The sequence below is a fragment of the Heloderma suspectum genome, chromosome 5 (genome assembly GCF_057233095.1).
Source record: "Heloderma suspectum isolate Gila_16-S chromosome 5, 16-S_ref, whole genome shotgun sequence".
Taxonomy (NCBI): Eukaryota; Metazoa; Chordata; class Lepidosauria; order Squamata; family Helodermatidae; genus Heloderma; species Heloderma suspectum.
Genome location: NC_139462.1, coordinates 119,379,289 through 119,399,323, shown reverse-complemented (window position 1 = coordinate 119,399,323; position 20,035 = coordinate 119,379,289). Strand labels below are relative to the sequence as shown.

The 20,035-nt window shown below is 44.1% G+C and overlaps 1 protein-coding gene across 2 annotated transcripts in view; it reads right to left on the bottom strand.

Moving 5' to 3' along the window:
* WDR1 (WD repeat domain 1) overlaps positions 1 to 13,542 on the bottom strand; it is a 33,034-nt gene extending 19,492 nt beyond the window's left edge. For both annotated transcript variants that reach the window (XM_084857112.1, XM_084857113.1), the window contains exons 1-3: positions 13,352 to 13,542; positions 12,620 to 12,741; positions 2,120 to 2,210 (exon numbers count right to left, since the gene is read on the bottom strand). In XM_084857112.1, the coding sequence (XP_084713238.1) occupies positions 2,120 to 2,210; positions 12,620 to 12,741; positions 13,352 to 13,367 (229 nt within the window). In that variant the 5' untranslated portion in view covers positions 13,368 to 13,542. The remainder of the gene's footprint in view (positions 1 to 2,119; positions 2,211 to 12,619; positions 12,742 to 13,351) is intronic.
* Between the last annotated feature and the right edge of the window lie 6,493 nt (positions 13,543 to 20,035).

Below are 20,035 nucleotides of genomic sequence, written 5' to 3'. Positions count from 1 at the left end.
GTATGTTTAATCTCCGCCTTGGTTTTCGTGATCTATGCCTACTCAATGGAGGCCACAGCTCTTGTTTGTGAAACTTAGACTCTCATTACCATACCATTGTTCAGACACCATTTTGAAGTCTAATAAGGAGATGGTCACTCCCCAAGATGCTTATAAAAATATGGCATAAACAGCAGCATTGTTTCTATTTTACCCACTGTTTAGAACTCAATCTAGAAAGCCTATTGTTGAGAACAAACATATCTTTACTTTACCTAATGTCTTTACCTTTAAGACTTTGTTACATAGATTCATGATATTCAAGAACAATCTTCACAACTGGTTGGCACAATCCATCTTCCGATTGCTGGTTTAAGTTAAACAATGGGATCGGGTATATGTTGTGAGGTCCAGTAAGTTAGGGCAGAATCCCAGGAGAATGGACATGAACCTGTGCCTTCCACTGGAATGAAGGAGCACAAACGTGCAGGCTCACACACCAGTGCCATGCTTGGCAAGTCCAAATGCAAGTCCAAAAACCAGGTTCATGCCAGGAGTAAGAGAAGGGTCAAGCTGTTAGCACTGCAGTGCTGTTGATAAGCAGCAACTGAAGCAGGGGACAGGCCTACGCCACCCTATCCCACCATGCATCCAGTCTGGAAGCCACACATACACAGGGCCTTCAATGACTGACATAATCCAATGACATCCATCTATGCCCAAGATCATTGCTGGATCTTGCCTGGGACCCACCTGCTTTTGCTTACCCTGAAAAGCACACAGCGCTGGATGTTATTATGATTAACTAAGACTCACTTTTACATCTAAAAAAAGTTAGATGTTGGCCAAGTAAAGGTGCAATCCTATGCATATTTAGACAGAAAGAAGGCCTACAATTCCCAGCATGCTTCAGGAGATGTGAACCTAAAGTCATGCATTTTATATCCAGGTAGTATGTGCTTAGCAATTTTACAGAAGTGCAAAGTAAGTATAGTACCAGGTGTATAATTCTTCTTTTGAAAGTTGGCTTTTTCTTAAAAGCAAGTTTCTAATCCTAATGATTAGGAAATCAACCCTGAGTGCTCATTGGAAGGACAGATACTGAAGCTGAAGCTCAAATATTTTGGCCACCTAATGCGAAGAGAAAACTCTCTGGAAAAGACCCTGATGCTGGGAAAGACTGAAGGCAAAAGGAGAAGGGGACGGCAGAGGATGAGATGGCTAGATAGCATCACTGATGCAATGAATATGGACTTGAGCACGCTCCGGGAGAGAGCGCAGGACAGGAAGGCCTGGCGTGCTATGGTCCATGGGGGCACGAAGAGTCGGACACGACTGAACAACAAATCCTAATGATTGCAGAGACAAGCCTTAAAAATATGTTGACACCATTTAGTTACAAGATCGGGGATTGAACATTTTGACCAATTGCTTAATTTGCATCATCTATAGAAGTCAAAGACTTTATTTTTTTAATGCAAAGTGCGCACAAAGCTGCATAGTTGGAAGCATTAAATTCCTTGAAAAATAAAGAGAAAACTAAAGAGGCAAGGACAAATATTTCAGATAATGTATGCAAATGAGTTTCTTGCCATTTTTAATTAATCTTTCAGTGGCAAATGTAAAGCCATTACAGATTTTGCAAAGGAACTTTGCTTTGGGGCTCAAAATAACTAAGCAATCTGGAAACCTGTACACAGCCATTTCTATCACAATACTATTTAACGTTTATATATCACTTTAGAATATTCAAAGCACCTCACGTACATTCTCTTCCTCAAGTCCGTACAACATACCTGTAAGGTAAGTCAGTATCATTCCCATATTTCAGATGGCAGGTGGAGGGTAAGGCCTAGAGAGAGTGGCTTGCCCAAGGCTACCTAGTGAGTTGGCAGATGCATACCAGGGACTTTCCCACACCTCAGGCTTGTAGCCTCCAGAGTACGCTAGACACAAACATTCAATGGCAACAAGAACGAACAATGCTATAGGCCATAGTCCAGCACAGAGGTACATACTATTGAAACCAAAGGGCTTCAGTGCGCAGAATTTCAGTCATAGATTAGTAAGTACTTCTTTTGGTAAAATGGGTAGTAGCAAGAGCGCACTGCATTTTATGCATCTTAGTATTATACTATACCTCCAGATGCAATGTAGAAGCCACTGGGAGCATACTTGGCGACCACAACTTGATGGGCATGTTCAGTGTAGATGTCAGCAATTGCTGGATTCTGTAAGAAAATTATAATTTGAAAATGAAGCTTTTAAAATAAGTGTTCAAGGAAGTTTCCCACTAGTTGTTCACAGCCAGCAGAGCTATTGCAAAGTCTTGGGAGAAATGGAAATAAGGATCTCTACAGAAACCTAGAGGCAGGTCTCTAGGAAACAACTGGCAATTGCCCATTAACAGCTTTGGGAGGTCTCTGCCAAGCAGAAGTCAGAGCCCTGGAGCACAGTCCCACCAATAGCTGCCAGGATCATGAGCCATGTCACCAACACCTCGCCATCAATGGCACTAGTAGTTGCCTCTGGATCTAACAAGATCATCAGGGCAGTATGTCTCCTACCATGGGTTTCTTGGTCAGGACTAGAGTCACAGCGCTAAACAGAGCTTAACAATTAGGCCGGCAGGTCTGAAAGTACAATATCATTTGGGTGTATATGAAGCGTCCTGCCTATCTAAACAAGGGAAGACTGTGGAGGGAATACGATCTGGTTTATTTATTCATTCATTACATTTCCAATCCACCCAATAACCAGTGTTCTCTGGGCAGATTACCAACAGTTAAGGGCGCAATCCTATGCATGCTTAGACAGAGAAAAGGCCTACAACTCCCAGCATTCCCCAGCCAGGCTGGCTGGGGAATGCTGGGAGTTGTAGGCCTTTTCTCTGTCTAAGCATGCATAGGATTGGCCCTAAAAGACTAAAATGCCATAGAAACAGTTATAAAATACAAATATTTAAAAGAATAATACACAGTGCAGTGCAAAACAACAAACAGCACAGGAACCGATAAAACAGTCATAAAAATCTAGAACTACATCTCTAAAATGCCTGGGAGAAAAGAAAGGTCTTTGCCTGGTGCTGAAAGATAATGTAGCTGCCAAGCGAACCTCTTTGAGGAGTTCAGTTCCGTAAGTGGGGTGCCAGTTGCTCACTTAATTTCAGAACTTGACTTCCTGATTAAAGGCCTGATGGAACCCCCCCCCCCCCCGACTGCCTTCCTAAAGGGGAACACAAGACTTGTGCAGACAGTATTCGCTACATGCAGTGATCGAATGTGCCTGCCGACTCTGACCCTACGTGGCCCCCAACTGTCAGATGTCTGAGTTCCTGTTTGCAGAGTGGCCTATGTGCGCACACTCCAACACGCATAGGCTCTAAATGGGTGATCTGTACTCTTAAGAAATGAAGGGTAAAGAGCTTAGGTGCACTGGCATGCATACACACAGGTCCTTGTGTAGACAGGACCTCAAAACACACAGATGGAGGTTGGGTGCAGTGAGGGCAATCCCACCCCTGCTGCCAGCTGCATCATAGAAAATGTGACTGATGGTAGCCCAGTGATGTGGGGTGGAAGTTCCCCACAAAAACTTCCACCATTATATTTTTCCACAGAAGGTTTTCCAGTTATTTATTTGTTAGTTTCTTATATCTATATCCCACTTTTTCCTCGAAGGAGCCCAAGGCAGCTTACACAGTCCTCTTCCTCTCCATTTTATCCTCACAACTATCCTGTGAGGTAGGCTAGGCTGAGAGTCAGTGACTGGCCCAAAGTTACCCAGTGAACTTCATGGTCAAGTAGGGATCTGAACCCAGGTCTTTGCTGTCCAACACTCTAACCACTGCACCACATTGGCTCTCATTTAGAAATGTGTTGTCTCAAAACTTAACTCGTAACGTAGTGAATTATTACAATAAAAGATCAAATTGAGCAACTGGAATGGAAACAATACTAACCAAATCTAAAAGTCAATGCTCTAATTAATTTCAGGTGACTTCTCACAAAGCACATATATTTAGGCATACAACTCTTCAGGCATGCTGACATGACAAGTTTTCAGTGGCTCCATTTTTCTTAAAATCTAAATAATGTAAGGAAAGTATATGCTGCTCAATTATCATGTCTTTAAGTATTTACAGGTATTCCAATAAAAATAGCTTCCGAAGCTTTTACATTTGTTTGAACATAAAATTTAAAAGCACAATGAAGGCACTTTAGGGCACAATCCTATGGGGAGACTTGGCCACCTCCGAACTTGGGGGCTACCAATTATTCAATACAGGGCAGGCGGAGCGCAGAGGGGAACCTCCTCCACACTCTGGCTGCCCTGCATTTGCGGCTAGATGGCTGATTTCAGCTGTCAACCTGGGGTTCCTCTGAGTGGGGGCACCAGATGCCAGGCTGCGCATAGGAAGCGTTTTAATGGCCCTTTCGCCATCCCCTCTCCCCCCAGGAATGCCCCTCTTTCCTCCACACCACACTGCTCTTCTGAGTGCGGAGCCAGGGACAAACTGCACCGCCTATGAGGTGGTGGGGGCAGGGGGTGGTTTTTTGGGAACCGAAAATCCTATGGCCATCTAGCCGTGGTCTACTGGCCATAGGATTGCACCATTATTAATTCTTTCCCCTCGGATATTGCAGTTCAACTACTTTTTGCTGTTGGAAAACCTTTTCAGATATTTACACAACACATAAAATTAACATGGCATACTTAATATAGCAAACAAAACATAAGAAATGCCAAGAGGGACACTGGAGGCTTTTTCTTTTCAAAGTTTTCCAGAAAACCCATATCACTGAAGAGAAACAATGGTTGGTGTCTCTCCTCAACCAGAATAATCATGATGCCCATCTGTGGACAATGACTCAGCTTCCTATGCCTAAAATTCTGACGTTTAAGTCAAGCTAGTGATCTTCAAAAACAGCCCAGATTTATCCAATACATAACTCAGAAGTTTCTAGTTCATAGGGGTCTTTGTCCACCAAGGCTAGTCAGAAATTTAGAACCTGAAGCATCAGCTTTTTAAAATTAACTGAATATACCTTTTAATAATCTTGCTGAGATTTAAACACAGACCCACCACAGAAAAAAATGATTTTCCTGTTTATGATTAGTATAATTCCCAGACGTATTGTAAATAATCATTACCAACGATAAAGTAATTACAAGCAGTCCCACTATATTAACAGGACTGAAAGCAGCACGTGACTGCTTTCTGCAAACTTAACACAGCAAACCCACCATGCAGAATGTAAAAGCCCATGGAACTCTATCAGGGAAAGTTGTTTGCAGAGCTAAAACATCTTTATAGAAAATGTATTTTCTATATCAAATTTCTGTAAAATACCCAATATTGAATGACTTTATAGATTTGCATACCAATGTGCAACAGCGGCTTCATCTTGGACTACATTTCTAGAGCACAGTCATCATTGGGATCACTCCAACACATTCACATTCCTTTTGAATTTAACAAAACTGACTCAGTCTCAATGAATCAGCAATACAGTACTGAGTTTCCTCCAACACCCACATGGGGCAATTGAAATGCTTCCCCCCCACATTGGGTGCTAGTCATAGAACAAAGATATTCAAGTATTATGCCCCAATACCACATGCTATCAGTATTAAATTATGATTTATCCACTCTTTGGCTTGGAAGCCAAATGTGCCTCTTGGACAGTTCAGTTGCAGCTCTTGAGTCAGCCAACGAAGATGTCCATGCATTTTGCATCTCCTGTCATCCTTCCAAGATGCCAACAGACTGAGCAATCCCTGCCCACTGCAGCCACTGCTGAGGGCAAAGGGGACAAGAGATGGAAGTAACTGAAAAGGCGTGGACAGCATGCAGCAGAAAGAAGACAGAGAAGGATGCTGAAGAAATATGAAAATGGTGGTGGTGGGGAAACTGAAGGAGTTACCAAAAAGGTGTGGATAGCGTGGAAAGGAGCAAAGTCTATGGCTGCAGAGGCATGAACTGAGTGGAGAGTAAAGAGAGCAGGCTCAGTCAAAAAGGAACAAACAAGCCCAGGGCAGAGCAAAAACAGAAGGTAGCTTTTAAGGCCTAGAGAAGGGTGAGAAATCTATCAATATTGCTTTGGGTGCCCATGGCCACCTTGCAGGAGGATAAGCCCAAGGTATGGGGCTTTTCCCCACTTTCTCCTCCTCCTGTGCTCTGCAGGCCTCACCTCTGAAGGACAGATTAATCTGCCCCCTCCAAGGTTTTTCCCCCTTTCATAGGTCATTAGACCAAAAGGAGGGGATTAATTTCTGCTTTCCCCAGGCCTCCTCCACCCCCATGCTCTGCAGGCTTTAACTAGGAAAGAGGAGAATAATCTGTGTCCCGATGGTCTTTTCCCATGTCAACCAAATTTCAGGAATTTTATAACCAAAGACCTCTACCTCTAATTAGCTGTGATATTATTTTATATTGTTAATTTAAAAATGTTTAATGTGTGTGTAAAGGTTGTTGAGTATCTTGTGGCTCTTGAACTTTCAAGGATGTAGTCTGCGGCTTGGAGGGACTGAAACTTTGGCCACCCCTCTTAGGCAAGAGGGAACCTTTACTGATGCCAAGTGATAGAAAATGCACTGCTATTTTCAGGCCAATAAATGCATTTGGTCTTGTCCTTCTACCCCAAATTAGAAAGTTAGTATCTTATATAAGAATACCTTCACTTATTACTAGAGATCCATCAGGCTGATTTTTTTAAAAACTGAAGCTTGAGCAGTATAGACGGGCAGAAAATGTCAAAACTTCGAAAAGGTTCAAAATTCGAGCTTTAACAGCAAAACAGTATGTTTATTTGCTCCGCGCCAAAAAGTCTCCTACTGCTGTATGGTTCAGTGCCAGTTTATTTGGTCTGAGCCAGACAGTGTTTGATCTAACATCAAGTGTTTTCAGCCAAGGGCAGGTGAGAGAAAGGTGGCATTTTTTCTTCTCTCCCCCACCCGTTTTTCAGGCCCGGGTGGGGTGGGGACTTCTTGAGTGGGGGCTTAGAACACCCTCTTTCCCTGCAAACAGAGAAGGGATAGGTCTGTCTATGCTTTCTTGTAATGGGAGGGGGTTCTTATTGGAAGAAGGAAGGTTAATTGTGTGGGTGAATGAGAGTGAGGTGGGTTGGAAGACCCTGTTTGCTATGGTGGTGGGGAGACTTGCTTTAATGTAATGTGAAGAGGTCGTATTATTGGGGTGCTCAGTGAAGGGAAGCTGATGTGGGAAATAATTTGAAAGTTGAGAGTGGAAGAGGGAGGGAAAAAAGGAAATGCCCCCGAAAGTTGTTCCACTTGGAAGGGAAATGGCCAAACATATTTTCATCCAATCATTCTCAGACTACTAGCACCTGTGGCGATACAGGCTTTACAATAGTGTATATTAACAATAAGCATGTGTATGTTGTGATGCTAAAGGTTTTTGTGACGGTGAAACCTCTGGCAGCAATTGGCTGCAATGCTATGATGACATAGAAGAGAAGGACAGGCAGAAGTGGCTAGGAAAGAAGCAGAGATGGGCCTAGGGCAGCACCAGGCTCAGAGAGGCATGACAGTAGACCAAGCAAAGGAGAATTAGAATAGGAAGTTGAGAGCAAAAGTGTAAAGGCCTTGTAAGTGAAGGCAAACTGGAAAGAGAATGGTCAGAGAGGAGAAGTGCACCTGGCCAGAAGTTGCAGGGGATAAGGCTGAAAATTCACAGATTTGAAATAACCAACCAATCCCTTAATGAAGGGCTCCGGTGTTTTCTGTTTCATTTTTTTTACTAGCCATTAAGCCTCAAAGGGTCCTGTAAAATACAAAAGCTTACCTGTATTCTTACATTTTCATCCAGAATAATTTCATCTAACCAATCACTGCCTACTTAATGCTTTTTGAACCTCAGAAATTAGTTATAACTGCCCAAAGTAGTGGGATTCTCAGTTCTCTAACTCAGGAACCCAGGGAGAATATGGTTTAGTGTTACATGCACAAGCCATGGGCCTGTACACTTGCCCCCCCGCCCCCCTCTGGCATGGTCATGAGGAGGAAATTGGAAGCTTTTGCTTTCATTCTTATCCTGCCATCTGTTGTTATATTTGTTAGTTAATTTTATCTACGGTTTAGGGAAACAAGCCAGGATTGTAAACCATGGTTTAAAATTAGCTTGCTTCTCTAAACCATAGTTAAGACTAACACAGTTCACCCAGTATCAGACATGACAAACCATGGTTAGCTGAAACAGAAGCAAAAGTTTCCAATCTCCTCATGCCTATGCTGGAGGAAGAAATGGGAGAGTACGAGCTCAAGGCTCATTCACATTATGTTAAACCATAGTTTTACGTCTGAATGCAGCCAGTATGTGTGCACTGGTTGCATGCACTTCACACCTTGGTTAGTCATCCTATTGGTCACTGTGGAGTCACTCAGGCCCAAATGAAATACAGTGCAAAACTGCTGTTTGTCATGAGGAGAATGAGAACATACTACTCCACTCCTACCCCAATTCACACATAATGGGAGAACGTTTAAAGCTTCATTACAGTTTTGAACAAACTGCAGTTTCCCATTAGTGATATGGGGAACCAGTTAGTTCAAACAAACCAGGAACAAGCCATAGTTTCAGATCCTGCTTTATTTTAACTAACCGTTAGAACAAACCACAGTTCCAAGTCTGGATGCAACAGGGAACTATGGTTTGTTTTAAAACTGAACTGGAAGCTTGAACTGTCCTTCTTACACTTACAGAGAAGAGGGGACACTCATTAGCCCAAAATGCATCATGGCTAGCTCCTGATCACCAGGTTTGCATGACAGCCTGAACTAGTCCCAACTTTGCTTCTGTCTTTGTCTGTTTCTGCCTTAAAACTACTGTTTCTTCTCCCCTATATGCACACACACCCTCAAGAAGGGGGTGGAGATCCCGTTTCCCAAGCTCCAGTGGAATTCTATTCAAAACATTCAAGAGATCTGTATGAGAAACCATTTCCTAACAATTAGCTTCCATAAAAAGACATCAGTGGACCATTCAAGACTATAAGCAAGCATTTCCTCTAAAAACAGGATTCCAGCCCAGCCACCTATCCCATTCTATGGTAGCAGTTACTTCTAGAAGAAGAAACCACAACTGATTTCTACTGAAAGCTCAAATACCTTATTTGCTGTTTAAGTCAGGCATTATTTAAAAGACTGGTGTTAAAGGTGGAACATTAAGGCTACAATCATTTCTTTTTCTATGTTACATACCACAGCTCCTCTTTGAGCAAGAGACAAACACAAACAAGAGAAACCCACTTTGAAAAAGACTGTACCTTTTGCATTTCGTTGCCACTGGGACACACTACACATACCAACTGAAAAATAACACTTCATGCATCATGGTCTCTCATCCATGAACGTTTAGGCCATAACAAATTTGTTAGTTAAGATTTTTTTTTGTCGAAAACCAAAAGACACACCAGGAAAGCTCTAAACGAAACCAAATACCAGACACTTCAAAGGGGGGCGGGGGGGGGAGGAGTAGATTAACTAAAACTTGCATACGTATTCAGCGATGTAGTACTCTGGTTCACACAGTCTCCTTTTTGAGCACTGAAACCAGATATATTTGTGACAGCCTGCAAATCACTAACACGGTGCTGGATGAGGGAACCACAGAAGTAAAATATTCATGCAGTTAGGTAGTCCAGCCTTAACAGATGTCCTTATGGTGCTTTCTAGAACTCTTTTAGAAACCCTCTTAATGCACAGCACCTCCTGGACTACTCATTATGGACAGCAGTGAGACAGTAGTACAAGAGACCTGATGTATGTCCTCAGGGTGAAAAGGTATACCTATATGATCTTGCAACATGTCTTATGGTAGTTTATAATCCATCACATTTCTTCATTGATTCTCATGGTAAGATTTTTGGGGATGATGTACTTTATGTTCCTGCAGGTGCTGTAGATAGTTTGTTTATATGGCTTCTTACTTACACTAACTGTTGACCACATAATATTTTAAATTCACTCTTGTAGTTTTTTTTCGATGAGGAGCCTTTGGTATTTGAAACGCTTTGTAAAATTTATCTCATGTCCATAGTAGTAAGTGTTTTTGCACCTTTTGAGGATTGCCACTGTTTTGTTGTCCTTGAGTCAGTGCAGCTTTCTTTTTGATCACTATCCACATTCTATGGCCTAATGCCATATAGCTGGGAACAACAAAAGTTGTTTTTGGCAATTTATTTATTTATTGCATTTCTATACCACCCAATAGCCAAAGCTCTCTGGGCAGTTCACAAAAATTAAAACCCTAAGATATAACATTAAAAAGTTTAAAACAGAATAAAACCAGAGTTGTCTGAGAGGCCATATGATAAGGATAGGATCCCCCGCTCTGCAATCAGACACAGTGCTCTCACCTCAGAATGGGGAGTTGGAGATCTGTCCTCCTCCCTCCCCCTCGCAGCCAGGGTGGAAAGAATTGCACCAGATGGTCTCTGAGGTCAGAAAAGCAACCTCGGAGAGGGAGAAAAGGAACGCTTCAGTTGGCAGGGAGGGGAGGAGACCAGAGAGGCCAGGATACAAGCTATCCTGGGGCCTCTCCACCCTCCTTCCCTCTCCCGCCAGAGTGCCATCAGTAGAAGCACCATCACAAAAAAGCCCATCTAGTGAAAAATACAAGGCGGGAGGATGGGGAGGTGAAGATCGCCTCCACCATTCCTCCCACAACTGCACTGGATGATCAGAAGCCTCCGAGTTCAGGGGATTATTGAAGGCATAATCGATAGGATTGTGCCTTCAGTCTTCTTAGTGGTTTAGTGGTTAGCTGTTAGAAATGTGATATGTAAGTTAATTTTGTATACTTTTTAAAGAATCAATTTATTAACATTTTAGTTTGCAAGCTTATATTCTAATAAAACTTTAAGAATTGGGGATGGGAGGAAGAATGTTATGGATTAGTTGGCTTAGCAACTGCAGACTGTGAGCTGAATACCTCCTCTTCCTCATTCTGTCTCAGATGGTCATCATGGATTAAGCAGTGAACAACATGACTCTTATCCCTGCACATTTTTGCAGTGGTATATAATCTACATCAGTACTGCCCATCCTACACCAGTGGTGCCACCCTGTTGTGTAGCATAGCAAAGATACAATCCCCCATGCTCCAAGGTAGCTCTCCAGACCAAGTCCACAGACCATACAGCAGTGCTGAGAGACAAGCAGGCATGTAGCCTCCTGATTATGCCATAGCCCGGCCCTCCTGCTCCCTACTAGGCATGCCACAATCTTCTGTTGCCCAAGTTGTAGGACTGGTTACTTATGCGTTATGTAGTTGTTTATATGTGTCCACAAATTTCAGTAAGCCAGGATTGTGGTCACCAAGGCCTTGCACTTCCTCCATGGGGGAATAGCAGGGTCTCGTGTGATGCCATGTTGAGCTTTGGCGCTGTTCAGAACATTTCAGTATGCAGCACAACTGTGGGGATGATTTCCCATTTCTTTCTCTAGCACCAAGATCAGGAGGACAGATAGGGCTCAAATGTAGGGAGGAATGGTAGAAGACTGCTTCTCTAAACTCATGTGATAGTTTGGATAATACCATGTCTAAAAGGTTTTTGCTGAGTGTAGTGTCTAGTCTTTATGGACACCAACATCAAAACCAAGAGACAATCCCATGACCAGCATTTTTTTTAAGATGGGGAATATGGGCAAACCCACATCCAACTTCCAATATGTAAATATTATATCAAACATAAATTTTCTTCTCATCACTTCCTCCATATCTAAATATCTAAGAAATTAGACATGTGGCTTTCAGTGACACAAGAGGCAAGGAAATTTCCAGTAGTAATCCCCAATAATAAAAAGTTTGTTTCACCAGGTTCAAGGTCTATTTCTCCTCCCTGAGAGCGCTAACACCTGCATAGTTGACAAATCTCAATAGGCTGAAAAAAGCTTTGTTATGTGCTTATAACTGTTACCATTTAAATACTATTATTACAATTTCCCTACTGTCCGCCATAGCTTTAGGGCATGCAGAACTGCTGACTATGCTTCCCCCCTTAGACAGAGTAAGCAAAGGGTCTCTTGCAACTACAACCTTAAACCACTTTACATTAAAAAAAGGAAGTTATTTAGGACTTCTAACTAGGATTCAAATATGTAAGCACTCTCATACCAGACAAATTCTAAACACAGATATTCCCATAAAGCAACACACACACTGGATTCCAGTTATACTATTTCAAAGATTAGGGAAATCACAACAGGTGAAAGGAGATAAGCTTTAATTGTTAGAAGACAATAACAGAATATTTTAACAGAATAACAGCAGAATATTATTCAATATCCCCAAAGCTTTGTGATTCCACATCTGTACTAAAATATGCCCCATAATATCTCCAATCTTTTCACCCCACTGTACCAGTATTTGTATTTCAGGTGTTTTATTTATTTAGAACATGCATATGGTAGTTGTCAGGTTGGTAGTTTCCACACACAGCCTCATCTATTGGTTATTCTCAGCTCCTGTGAGTCATTTTCTACTTTCACCCTAACGCCAGCCATCCTAAATTGTCACAGATCTCTGACCTTGATATACAGTTATCAAAAATCCATTAATGCACCAGTTTAAAATGAAACATTATGAAGAATTAAGGTAAAAATGAGGATACATTACATCAATGTTTCGAATGATGACACATTTCCCGTTCGTGTACAGAAAGTTATTGCCCTTTGGATCTCCCCCAATGATTTTGGAGACGCCTCTTTCAACCTGTGGGAGGCTGGCAAACACTTTTTCTACGAAAGAAAAATATAACATATATGAGCAATGTATGACCAACAGCAGTCTCCAGAGGAAGAAGAGCATAGGCAACGCAGCTATAGATGCATTTAACTTGTTGCTGGAAATAAATGGTGGAATGTAAGGCGCCCTCAGACAGCCACATTGCCGATTTTCCCATTAAGGAAATGAGAGGCGATTCGGAAAAGTGGAAAAATAACCTACCCTCCTCCTAATTTTGCTAATCGCACCAAGCAGATGGGAAGAAACCCCCTCTCTGCAATCCTGCTGCCTTTAAAGGTGCTCGTCTTAAGACTGGCTGGAGTTTGATTTTTCCAGGGCGGCAGGCGAATTCAATGGCATCCTTCCCTCCGATCAACTCCCCCCTTCTCCCTCCCTAAAATCCACAAGCACCCCCTCTACGCACGGAAGGAGAGGAAGGGGCAGAGAAACGTGCCCCAGACTGACAGCAGCAAGACGAGCAAAGCATCAGCGCGGCCATGGGCGACGCTTCCTCTCCGCCTCCGCCTCCTCCTTGTAATGGAAGAAGCTGCAGCGCTACGTCCATGCAAGCAGCCTTCCCCTCGGTTCTTCTACGCGAGCGAGACACCAACTCGGCTTACTTACTCAGCTCGGAAGGCATCTTCGCACCCCCACTTGTTACTGCTGCGGCCGCTTCTTAACTGCGACAAATGCCACAGCGGAACGGAAAGGGAGGAAAAAACACAACCCAATCCACTGGGCTGAAAATCCCTTCCTGCGGCGGCGGCGGCAGCAGCAGCAGCAGCAGCAGCAGCGACGTCAACCCCCAGCTGCACAAACCAGGAAGCGCCCGCTCGCACCACTTTTCCTTCTCTCCCCCTGGCTTTGACCATATATAGTCAACTCTGCTCGAGCCGCGCCGTGCGCGTCGAAGGAGCGGCTTCCAAGCGAGGGCCTGCCTTCTACTGCGACTAGCGCCCGCCCGTCTCGGAAATGCCGCCAAGGAGAAGAGCGAAGCGGGGCAAGCCCCGCCTCCCAGCCCGAACAGGGAAGGGCGGCGGCGGCGGCGGCGCGCAGGCAAAAGCCGCCCTCTGTCGTCAGCACGCGCGCCTGTGTGCGCGTGGCCTGACCGGCGAAAGGACGCAGAGCTGGAAATACAGCAGGCGATGCGTCGCTTGAATTTCCGGTGGTAATAGACCCCGTTTTGGGGTTACGTGGATAACTGTGACGGGAAGCCCCCGAGCTCCCCGAGCAGATGCAAGATAGCAGGGCTTCCTGCTCTTTCCAGCGCGGGCCTTATTTCGCGAGAAAGCGTTTCTTTAAAAATTTTGTATAGGCAATCCTATGCAGGTTTAGGCAGAAAAAAGTCCTACAACTCTCAGCATGCGCCCAGCCAGCATGGCTGGCTGGAGGCATGCTGGGAGTTGTAGGACTTTTTTCTGCCTAAACCTGCATAGGATAGCGCCCTAAGTAATAATAATAATATTTATTTATAGCATTTATATCCCACCTGCTCCCCGCCCCCTTGCATGGAACCCAAGGTGGCTTATATGATCCTCCTCCTCTCCGTTTTATCCTCACAACAACAACCCTATGAGGTAGGCTGGGCTGAGAGTTTGTGACAGGCTCAAAGTCACCCAATGAGCTTCCAATGCCAAGTGGGGACTAGAACCCTGATCTCCCAGCTCCCAGTTCAGCACTCTCACCGCTCCACCACACTGGCTCACCACTACACCACACTGGCATCATCATAAATGCAAAGTGTCTGCATGTAATTCAGCAGAGCACAAGGCTTCTGCATGCAACTGAAGGTTGGATTTGGGCTGGGAGGAAATCTGATGGGGTGATTTCAGTAGGTTGACCTTGGCTGCAACCTGAGGCGTGTTTTGGCTGGAGTGCTAAACCAGCCTCAGTGCTACCTCTGACCTGCAGTATTAACACTGGACTACATCAACTACATGCTTTCGAACTGTGGTGCTGGAGAAGACTCTTATGAGTCCCCTGGACTGCAAGGAGGTCAAATCAGTCCATCCTAAAGGAAATCAACCCTGAGTGCTCATTGGAAGGACAGATACTGAAGCTGAAGCTCAAATATTTTGGCCACCTAATGCGAAGAGAAAAGTCACTGGAAAAGACCCTGATGCTGGGAAGGATTGAAGGCAAAAGGAGAAGGGGACGGCAGAGGATGAGACGGCTAGATAGCATCACCGATGCAATGAATATGGACTTCAGCACACTCCGGGAGAGAGCGGAGGACAGGAAGGCCTGGCGTGCTATGGTCCATGGGGTCACGAAGAGTCGGACACGACTTAACAACTGAACAACAACAACATCGAAGGGCTGTTTGTAAGCCATGTGCTGTGGCTGAGACAAGTACTGACCACTGTTGGCAGTTATGCTATGGATATCACTCGCTTCACAAGGATTATGCAGTGATTTCTATTAATGGTTATAAGTTCCTAGGCCACGTGGGAGCAGTATTTCTCCACAGGCACCTTGCTGTAGCAGAGAGGATCTCAACTGAGTGTTCATTCCAGAATTTTTTTGCAGCCATCCTTGTGTTGAGTTACTAAGAGCTTGGGTTTGTGAAAAAGCAGCTATCTAGCATGACTACTGTAGTTCATTAATGGCTTTGGCTTTATCTATCTTGGGCTCACAACCTCTGTTATTCTGTCACAGCTGAGAGTTCTTCAGTCTCTCAGTTATCACACTGGGGTTTGTTAGATACCAGGGCATGTAGGCATTGAGGGCAAAGAACTGGCTGAGCAGGCTGCCAGGAGGGTAACCCAGGTTATTTGTAAACATGCAAAAATTCCATCAAGTGACCCCCCCCCCCAACTTTGTCATTTTTATATCCAAGTTGAAGGTCCAGTGGCAAGAGGTGTGGGAAGACCAGACCAACAGTAAGCTGCTTGAGTTGAAACCAGGAGTTCATTTGTGATTAAATGTGTCACATTTGACCAGAACCAGGCAGGGCAGGAGGAATGACGGAGGAGGTGATTTAATTTCTCATCCCTATGACAAAACATGACCCAAATTCAGCTAGAGGGGTATCTGAGCCCATCTAGCTCACTTCCTGCAATGGGTGGGGATGGTGATAGAAAGGCTGTAGGATCCTGTGGATCCTGGCCTCCTCTCCCCTCCCTACCCTCCAGAATGCCCCCTTGACCTCTCAAAGGTCATCTGAGGTTGCTTTTGTGACCTTGGAAGAGCAGCCAAGTGTTTTCTACAGCAGTGTGAAGGGGAGGAGGAGAGGCCTGACCCCAGATTCCCCCTCCCGAGGTCATCAGAGTTTCTACAGTCTTGGGAGGGGGAATCTAAAATATCTTATGGTCCCTGGGATGTTCTCTTAGGATTGCTTTGTAAAGAACCAAAGAAAAGAACTCTGCTGACTCAGTTCTTAACAGATTGGGCAAACAGTCCCTTCCCAGTAGTATCCATCCTTGTGAATGCCTTGTAGCGTCCCATCACAAATCTCAAGTACCCAACAGGCTTTTCTGCATACCCAGTTTCTTACTCTGCCCATCCTCAATTCTGAGGGACGCTGTTGGTCTACGAGTTGTATGTACATTCCTGAACTCTATTGGCTGTCCTCTTTTAAAGGCTAAAACAACTCTAAAGGCACTTTAAAGACTAAGAAATTTAGTTTGGCATCAGCTTTTGTGGACTATAGCCCTCTTCAACACATGGAATGTTATTGAAAGTTTCAGGTATATAGACATCCATAGACAGTACATATGGTGATGGTGGAGAGGATTGTAAACAGTGAGGTCAGAAGGAAATGAAATGCAGAAAGTACTGACAGTGACAATCACATTATTAACAGTGGTCATTCACAGTACAGTTGTTGCTGCTAATATAAATATTATGGCACTAGGGTAACTGCCAATTAACACATGTAGTGTGATAAAAATCCTTTAACCTCTCGCAATAGAATTCAGCCTGTTGATGAATTCTAATTCAGCAGTGTTATCAGCAGCAACAGTTGTTGTTGTTGTTGTTGTTCAGTCGTTCAGTCGTGTCCGACTCTTCGTGACCCCATGGACCATAGCACGCCAGGCCTTCCTGTCCTGCGCTCTCTCCCGGGACTACTGTTAATAATGTGATTGTCACTATCCATATTTTCTGCATTTAATTACCTTCTGACCTCACTGTTTATAGTTCTCCCTCTGCTACAATATATACAGTATATATGCCTGAAACTCTCAATAACACTCCATGTATCTGATGAATATACAAAATCATATTCCATAATACATTTGTAAGGTGCCACAAGACTCTGTTGTTTTTGCTGCAGTAAACACCACTGCCATCCGGAATATTTTAAGACTGTTTGAATTATTAGGAACAAGTTGCTGATAAAAGAACTCTCCTGCAATATGGACTAGCTACTGCTGTGCCCTAAACTTCAATATATCTACCTACCTGTCTCAGCCATACTCACAGTATGGGGAGAACAGCACTGTACTACATTGCAGGGTTCCTGTAATCTACTTTCTCAGCCTCAGCCTGACCCCTAACCTCCCGTAGAGGGATAATACCCTAGACTAAATTGCAAGGTTGTTGTAAGTCACTCAGCCATAGCCCCATCCTCAACCTGCAATACAGGGATAATTGACTATATTTGCATCGAAATTTGCACTGGCAGGGCTGTAACCTAGACATACGTTTGTAATATTCCTGTCTATATTTTATATTTTACATTTCATATTTATTGTGCTCTATGTTTTTATTGTAATGCGATATAAATGTGCCATACGATAAATAAAACTTTCTCTCTCTCTCTCTCTCTCTCTATATATATATATATATATATATATATACTCTGTGTGTGTGTGTGTGTGTATATATATATATATATATATATGTATGTATGTATGTATGTATACTGTGTGTATATATATACAGTCAGGGCCAGAAATATTGGAACAAGGATAACTGTTTTGGCAGTTGGCCTCTGTATACTACCACATTGAAGTTGAAAGGAAACACTCCCAGATGGGAGTGAAGTCAGGACTTTCAGCTGTAATTCAAGGGGTTTGACAAAAGTGGGGCACTAACCATTCAGGAAGTGCAGCCAGTGGCATACCCCCCCCCCCATCATTGGTGGCTCATAAGTAATGGAACAAACCAACATCATTTCAAACTTAAGGATCGCCTTTAATACCTGGATGAAAATCCTTTGCAGTCAATGACTGCCTGAAGTCTGGAACCCATGGACATGATTAAATGCTGAGTTTGCTCCCTCGAGATGCTTTGCCATGCCTTAACTGCAGCTCCCTTCAGCTGCTGCTTGTTTGTGGGTCTTTCTGCCTTCAGTCTTGTCTTCAGTAAGTGAAAAGCATGCTCTATTGGGTTGAGATCAGGTGACTGACTTGGCCATTGAAGAACATCCCACTTCTTTGCCTGGAGAAACTCTTGGGTAGCTTTTGCTGTATGTTTTGGGTCATTATCCATCTGCAATATGAAGTGGCGTCCTATCAGTTTGGCAGCATTCGGCTGAATCTGAGCAGAAAGTATAGCCCTATACACTTCAGAATTCATCCTGCTGCTTTTATCAGCAGTCAGGTCATCAGTAAACACCAGTGACCTGGTTCCATTGGCAGCCATACATGCCCATGCCATCACTTCCTCCACCATGTTTGACAGATGATGTGGTATGCTTTGGATCATGAGCTGTTCCTTTCCTTCTCCATACTTTTTCCATCATTCTGATACAAGTTAATCTTGGTTTCATCAGTCCAAATAATCTTATTCCAGAACTCGGCAGGCTTTTTTAGGTGTTTGCTGGCAAAGGCTAATCTGGCCTGTCTGATCTTCAGCATTACCAGTGGTTTGCACCTTGTTGTGAAGCCTCTGTATTTACATTCACAAAGCCGTCTCTTGACTGTAGGTGTTGACAATGACCTGCCTACCTCCTCAAGAATGTTCTTGACCTGGCTAGATGTTGTGAAAGGGTTCCTTTTCACCATGAGCAGAATTCTGCGGTCATCCACTTTAGTTGTCTTCCATGGTCTTCCAGGCCTTTTGCTGTTGCTGAGCTTGCCAGTTAATTCCTTCTTTTTCAGGATGTTCCAAACTGTTGTGTTGGCCACTCCCAATGTTTTTGCTCTCTCTCTGATGGGTTTTTTTTATTTCCTCAGCCTAATGATGGCCTCCTTCACTCACATGGACACCTCTTTGGACCTCATGTTGGGAGTTCCAGTGAACAGCTACCAAATGCAAATGTAACTAGGGATGTTGGAGAATTCCACCACGGATTCCAGTGAGGCCGGATTCTTTAGAATTTGGCCCCCTGGAGTCCGTGGCAGAACGGACACCCCCCGCCACCCCCCGAAATCCCCCCTGGAACAGACCTACCTGGCGGCGGCTCCGGCAGCAGCGGCTCTGGTGGTGGCGATGGCGGCTCCGGGTCATATCTACATAGCCTATCACGGCAAAAGATAGGGACGCAAATGGCATAGCGGCCGCCATTTCCGTCCCTGCCTTTTGCTGTGATAGGCTACGTAGATACTTACATAGCCTATCACGGCTTGGCAGGGACGCAAATGGCGGCCGACGTAGTGGCTGCCATTTGAGGCTGCAGCCCGGCAGCGGCCGGAAGTCTGGCTGTGGCCGGCGGAGTGGAGTGGCTGGGGAGGATTCCGTGGGGGGAGGGACGGATTGCCTCCCCTCCACTGCGGACTGCCAGCTGGAACGGGGTAAGTATTTTGCACACCCCTAAATGTAACACTCAGAACCACCTCCAGGCCTTTTATCTGCTTGATTGGTCATAGGGTACTCAGGAAACAGGCCACACCTGGCCATGCAGCTGCTTGTCAGCCATTCGTTCCATTACTTATGAGCTACCAGGGATGGGAGTGTGTGTATGCCACCGGCTGTACTTCCGGAATGGTTAGTGCCCCACTTTTGTCAAACCCCTTGAATTACAGCTGAAAGTCCTGACTTCGCTCCCATCTGGGTGTGTTTCCCTTCAACTTCAATGTGGTGGTGTGCAGAGGCCAACTGTGAAAATAGTTATCCTTGTTCCAATATTTCTGGCCCTGACTGTATATATACTGTGTGTATATATATATACACACAGTGTGTGTGTGTGTGTGTGTGTATATATATACACACACACACACACACACACAGTATATATATATACACACACACACACAGTGTGTGTGTGTGTGTGTGTATATATATATATAATATTTTCCCACATAAAATAAAAAATGCAAGTTAGAAAGAGCACAAACTCCAGTCTTTTCTTCCCAGTGGACATGCTGGTACCCAATCATAGCTATGGTAGAACCTTGAATTACTCCATTGATAGACAGCTCT